The following is a 6,000-nucleotide window of genomic DNA, read 5'->3' as shown; positions in this document are numbered from 1 at the left end:
GAAAACTCAAAATGGAATCTTTATCTGGTATTCTGTCTTTTAAAATAAATCCATGACCATGTGTGTGTGGTGTATACTTTTGGTTCAAAGTAGATTGTTACCAAGAATCCCTCTGATTTGACCCTGATTTTTCCCACTGCAGTAAAAGGTTAATACATTTTAAGTGCGGTAAAGACCGAACGTGGCCCGCAGGGGAAATTATGTAATTTGACACCCCTAAGCTGCACTGTTTAAAGCTATTTTCTGAGATAGTGTTTTTTCTCACAAAAAAAATACTGAACAGTTTCAAAGGGAATAATCCGTTTTATTCAAAACAGTTACATCAAAAATAATTTAAAAAACATATAGTATACAGTATTTACAAAAATGTGCATAGCCAAAAAAAATCCTTGGACAACAACTTCTGAGGGAATTCATAGTAACAATACATGGATACAAAATGTTGTGTATTATACTGTATATTATATGACAATAATGAAGGTATATGAGACATTTTACAACAGGTTTGAACTTGCAGCCCATCAGTTAGATGTCTGTGGAACAAGGTGGAAATGACACAGTGTCCTGCTGTGTGGATGATTCTACGTGATCACTGCGCTCGCCTCGCCATAGACTGAATGCCCTAGTGGGAAGCAGGATCCCAACACTAGAGACAGATTTCAAAGCACTTGACATCTTTTTCTTGACAATTGATGTTCTTGCTGTGAACAGAATGAAAATCTGCAAGCCCTGTGGAGCGAAAACAAAAACGTTATCAAGTATTTTCAGGAACACACAAGGACAAACAAAGGTATCCCATAAAGAGCAGCTCAATTAATTTATGTTTACTAGGTGTCTAATTTTCAATCATGTATGGTTTCTGTGGTACATTAGTACACTAGTATTTATAGATTCCATTTTAGTCATTTACCAGACGCTCTTATCCAGCGTGACTTACAGTAGTGAGTGCATATATTTACTACCTGAGTGGTGGTGAGTACACAGAAGGAGATGTTGAGTATGGTGTACATGGTCTGGTTCTGTGGAATGAGCAACAGATAGCCCAGGATCCAGGAGAGACCGAGTACCACAGCCAGAGAAAAGCTACTGAGGAACTTCTTCTTCATCGATGTGTGTCTTGTACTGGGAAACATAACCAACATACTTAGATTGCGGTAACAGACTGCTGTAATGCTGTGGTAGAAGAACAGTATGCTTCATTGACAGTGGGTTGGAGCATGGTGCTCATTCAAATTGTATGATTTGCTTACAAATGACTGAATAATAAAACAAATTATACATTGTATTTATAACAAGCTTTTCATTGAAGACAATAAAAAATGAACAAGCATTAGTAGGCATTTAAATCAAGACATCTTAATGACTACAAGTTTCTACTTTGTGCCTCCAAAATAACCTCATTAATGTTACCTGGTTAAATGTGGGTTGGTCTTGCCTGTTGTAACTGCAAAATATACCAACACCACTGTGTTGAAGATAAGCATGAACGCCACAGGGATCAGGAACCCCCAAAACATTGGCAGCTTGAAGTCAAAGTTCCCCTTTGGATCGAGGGCAGCAAGCCAGCAACTGAGAGGTCAAATGAATGAGTTTGAGATTGGGACAATGTGACAGACAAAACAGGCAGTGATTTGAATAACGTGGTATAAAGTAAACGTGGTGGGTGGCATAAGTAAACAAGAAACCTTAACCAACACAATGGATCGTTCTTTTTACAACTTTTGTAAATGCTCTTTACCATCTTTAAAAGCATGCAATACGATAGGGAACATCTTTTACAGTATTAGTTATAACATTTTCTACAGCAATTGCCCCACATTGATATCGGTAGTACAGTACAATTCAGTACAGTTCATGTGAAAGATATTCATCACCTCCAGCTCGTGGCTTCAGCCAATCAGACTGTCCCCATGTACCCCACACACTGCCCATGCAGTGGTTCACAAACCAATAAATACGTTGAGCCGGGTCGCTCTCTTTCAAGTACAGCATAGTATAGTACAGTACAATACAGTACACAGTAGTAGCACAGTAGTAGTATTGACTCACAATTCCTCCTGCCTGTAACCCAGTGGATTATCCACTCTGTAACTAATTCCTAAGGTGAGGGCCACCACAACCGAAGGCAGTCCTAAAGACAGAGAATGATGTTGTTATTTCCTGGTAGATTTGCATGCAGAAATATACAGAGTATATACACTACACATACATCCTCTAAAGACATAACATCACTATAAAAGTTGCTTTTAAGTTCTATTTCAGGCTTATTAGAGCCTGAAAATATCCCCTAGCATTAGTTTTGGTTCAAGGAGCGAAGGGCTAATGCCAGCCAAAGCTTCTGAAACAACAACAACAACAACAAAATCATTTATTTTTCTCCATGCTGTCCTACCCCATCCGATGGCCACAGTATAGGCTGTGAAGTGTGGCGGGCTGGTGGCCAGGCTGTTTCTGATCATCAGGAAGACATGTGTGGCGTACAGCGTGTTCCAGGTGAACGTCCCCAACAGGAAGTACTGCAGCAGGACTGCCACTGCAGTACAGGGCCCTCTGTCCCGCTCTGTGTGTGTGTCGGACGGGGGGAGAATGTTGTCCACCTGTATTTCAGGTTTGCCCAGCTGTTTATGAGGGTTGTCCACTCCCAACATGAAGAGGAGGGTGAAGATCAGGAGACACATGCATGCGCTCACTAAGAGGACTGTTGGGTTGGTTTTGCGTGATTTCCTGGGGACAGGTGATAGACAAGACTATGTTAGGGAAGTTATATATGTAGTTATGGATGTGTTGGTTAATTAATAGTGGGTTTCATAATGGTTTCATCTATCAAGTCCTGTTGGATCAGACAAAGTGCTTCTTTACACTATTGGTCGTTCTAAATTGGTTCTGGAACCCAGTAAGATCTTACCTGGTTGCGATCTGGAATGTTATTGTTAAACTCAACCCTATGATGGACATGGAGCATCCCAATATGGTGATCCAGTCTAGCTCTTCAGCGTATTTAAAATCCTTCCTGAACGACTGCAGAAAGAACATAAAAAAATTAATTTCAACACTAAGTTTGTCACAGTCAGAAATATTTGTTGACAGTAGGCCTATGTCTCATCCTGAGATCTCAACAACGATTGGAGAAGTGTTTAACATCCCCATGGCTTACTTAGGCTACCACATCCTTATGATTGCAAATATATTTTTTCATAAGCGCAACCTGACTGCAAGAGACAGGTTTGAATGTCTGACTGAAATACTGGACAAATCAACATTTTTTCTAAATTGGTGATGGTGTTTGAATTTGTTGATAAAATGTGGGACGTGATTGTTTGGTTGCGGGACAAAGGTCCAAAATGCAGGACTGTCCCGCACAATCTGGGACATGTGGTCACCCTATTCCCATGGTGAATGGCTAGGCCCACTACTGTATGAAACCACACACTATTTCAGGTATATTACCGCAACAATAGATATGGTGAAAACAAGGTGTGGGGAGGCACAGAAACTCACATCAATACCTTTCTTTGATAACACTGTAAAACTAAGAATTGATGCTATAGCTAGCAATCAATAGGAAACTGACTGAACCATTCAAGAACTCCTCAGCTTTCCAAATGGACATTTGTTGTGAGGGCCGAGATGCCCATTCATTTACTTTTGTTCGCTACATGTCGAGGATGTTATTCACGAGGACATATTGTTCTGTCTCACGATTCAAGCATGAAACTGCACAGAGGATCAGCTGCATGGCTTATTGACGAAAAACAGATTCCATGAGATCGAATGGTGGACAAAAAAAATGACTTTGTTGACTTTCTGTGTAATGAAAATAAAATGTGTCTCCTTGCCTATGTAAATGACATATTTGGGAAACTGAACACAAGCATGCAGGAGAAATACAAAAACATTCTGCAGATGAGTGACCGAATCAGTGGATTCAGAGAAAATATTTATTACTGGAGAGAAATCTGTTTGACTGTTATCCTGCCTCTGTTGATTTGCCGGTAAGTGAAATCGAAAACAGATTGTGCTGTCATATGACCGAATGTTGCAGATAATGCATTTTGGTTCCTGACCCAAAGGGAATAAATACCCAGCCGTCTCCCTCTGAGTATTAAAACTCATGGTACCCTTTGACAGCTCATATCTGTGTGAGGCTGGAATTAGTGTACTAGTCTGCATTAAAACCAAATATCGATCCAGGTTGGAAGTGACAGCAGAGATGAGGTGAACACTGGCAACCACACCCCCTGACTTTAAGAAACCTCCGACACGACATGCATCATGTCTCTTATCTCACCATCTCATTAGTGGTGGTGAGATAAGAGACTTTATGTCAGACCAATTTACATTGACTGTCATAGTCCCACATTAAATGTATGTGATGGTGAGTTGAGAAAACAATCAGAAATACTGTTAGAATGTTTTGCAATTGACTGCCATAGCACCATAGACCCAAATAAAAAATTAAACATTGGCTCTTAATTACAAAAATAAATTCACATGGTTGGGTCACAAGAACTTTCAGATATCAAAATGGGGTCATGTTTCAAAAAAGTCCAGAAACCCCTCCATAGGTCAGTGTGGTCAGTAAAAAGGAGATGAAGGCAGCTAGCTACAGTACTCACCATCAGCACAGCGAAGTTAGTGGTGTGATTACAGAAACATCGCAGGCCGTCTTCTGAGTGGTTGACTTTGGAGCAGCCAAAGGTGCTCCAGTCTTTCAACGTGTAGTTCCATGACACGCAGGCAAAGTCATAGAGGGAGGCGTTAGGGACAGCCTGACAATTGAGAACAGAAACAAACTCACTGAAAATCCTTAAGCAAAAGACATGCATTGACAGTGATCCTCATTCCAAAAAAATGATAAAGTAAATTGTGAAGTATGAAAGGTCATCACGCAAATGTGGAAAGAAGAGGTTTCAATTATGATAGATCATATTATATACAATGCAATATATGCTTCCGTGTTCTTAATGGCGGATAAGCCATTAGTCATCTTAATTATCAATCAAGTACAAGGGAGGAACAAAAATCCACAGCCACTTGGCCTTCTGTGGAATGAGTTTAACACATGACTTACAGTTAACTTTTTCAACATTTTGTTATGTTTCAGCCTTAGTCTAAAATTGACTTAAAAAAAAATTATCCTCAGCAATCTACACAAAATACCCCATAATGACAAAGCAAAAACAGGTTTTAAGAAATGTTTGTAGATGTATAAAAATGTAAAACTGAAATACCTTATTTACATAACTATTCAGACCCTTTGCTATGAGACTCGAAATTGAGCTCAGGTGCATCCTGTTTCCATTGATAATCCTTGAGATGTTTCTACAACTTGATTGGAGTCCATGTGTGGTAAATTCAATTGATTGAACATGATTTGGAAAGGCACACACCTGTCTATACGCGGTCTCATAGTTGACAGTGCATGTCAGATCAAAAACCAAGCCATGATTGTCCGTAGAGTTGTCCGTAGAGCTCCGAGACAGGATTGTGTTGAGGCACAGATCTGGGGAAGGGTACCAAAACAATTCTGCAGCATTGAAGGTCCCCAAGAACACTTCCATTCTTAAATGGAAGAAGTTCGGAACCACCAAGAATCTTCCTAGAGCTGGCCTCCTGGCCAAACTGAGCAATCGGGGGAGAAGGGCCTTGGTCAGGGAAGTGACCAAGTACCAGATGGTCACTCTGACAGAGCGCCAGAGTTCCTCTGTGAAGATGAGAGAACCTTCCAGAAGGACAACCATCTCTGCAGCACTCCATCAATCAGGCATTTATGGTAGAGTGGCCAGACGGAAGCCACTCCTCAGTAAAAGGCACATGACAGCCCGCTTGGAGTTTGACAAAAGGCACCTAAAGGACTCGGACCATGAGAAACAAGATTCTCTGGTCTGATGAAACCAAGATTGAACTCTTTGGCCTGAATGACAAGCGTCACGTCTGAAGGAAACCTGATACCATGCCTACGGTGAAGCATGGTGGTGGCAGCATCATGCTGTGAGGATG

At 40.7% G+C, this 6,000-nt stretch overlaps 1 protein-coding gene across 1 annotated transcript in view; it reads right to left on the bottom strand.

Annotated features, from left to right (window-relative positions):
- Positions 1-386: 386 nt before the first annotated feature.
- The window catches only part of LOC129860103 (adhesion G-protein coupled receptor G7-like), a 26,988-nt gene continuing 21,374 nt past the window's right edge, over positions 387-6,000 (bottom strand). Inside the window, exons 11-17 of the mRNA XM_055930424.1 lie at positions 4,617-4,769; positions 2,906-3,018; positions 2,393-2,724; positions 2,050-2,131; positions 1,411-1,569; positions 963-1,122; positions 387-729 (exon numbers count right to left, since the gene is read on the bottom strand). Coding sequence (XP_055786399.1) covers positions 526-729; positions 963-1,122; positions 1,411-1,569; positions 2,050-2,131; positions 2,393-2,724; positions 2,906-3,018; positions 4,617-4,769 — 1,203 coding nt within the window. The 3' untranslated portion in view covers positions 387-525. The remainder of the gene's footprint in view (positions 730-962; positions 1,123-1,410; positions 1,570-2,049; positions 2,132-2,392; positions 2,725-2,905; positions 3,019-4,616; positions 4,770-6,000) is intronic.

Source organism: Salvelinus fontinalis, chromosome 7, assembly GCF_029448725.1.
Source record: "Salvelinus fontinalis isolate EN_2023a chromosome 7, ASM2944872v1, whole genome shotgun sequence".
Lineage (NCBI taxonomy): Eukaryota > Metazoa > Chordata > Actinopteri > Salmoniformes > Salmonidae > Salvelinus > Salvelinus fontinalis.
The sequence above is the reverse complement of the archived record's forward strand: the minus strand, read 5'-3'. Positions and strand labels throughout refer to the sequence as shown.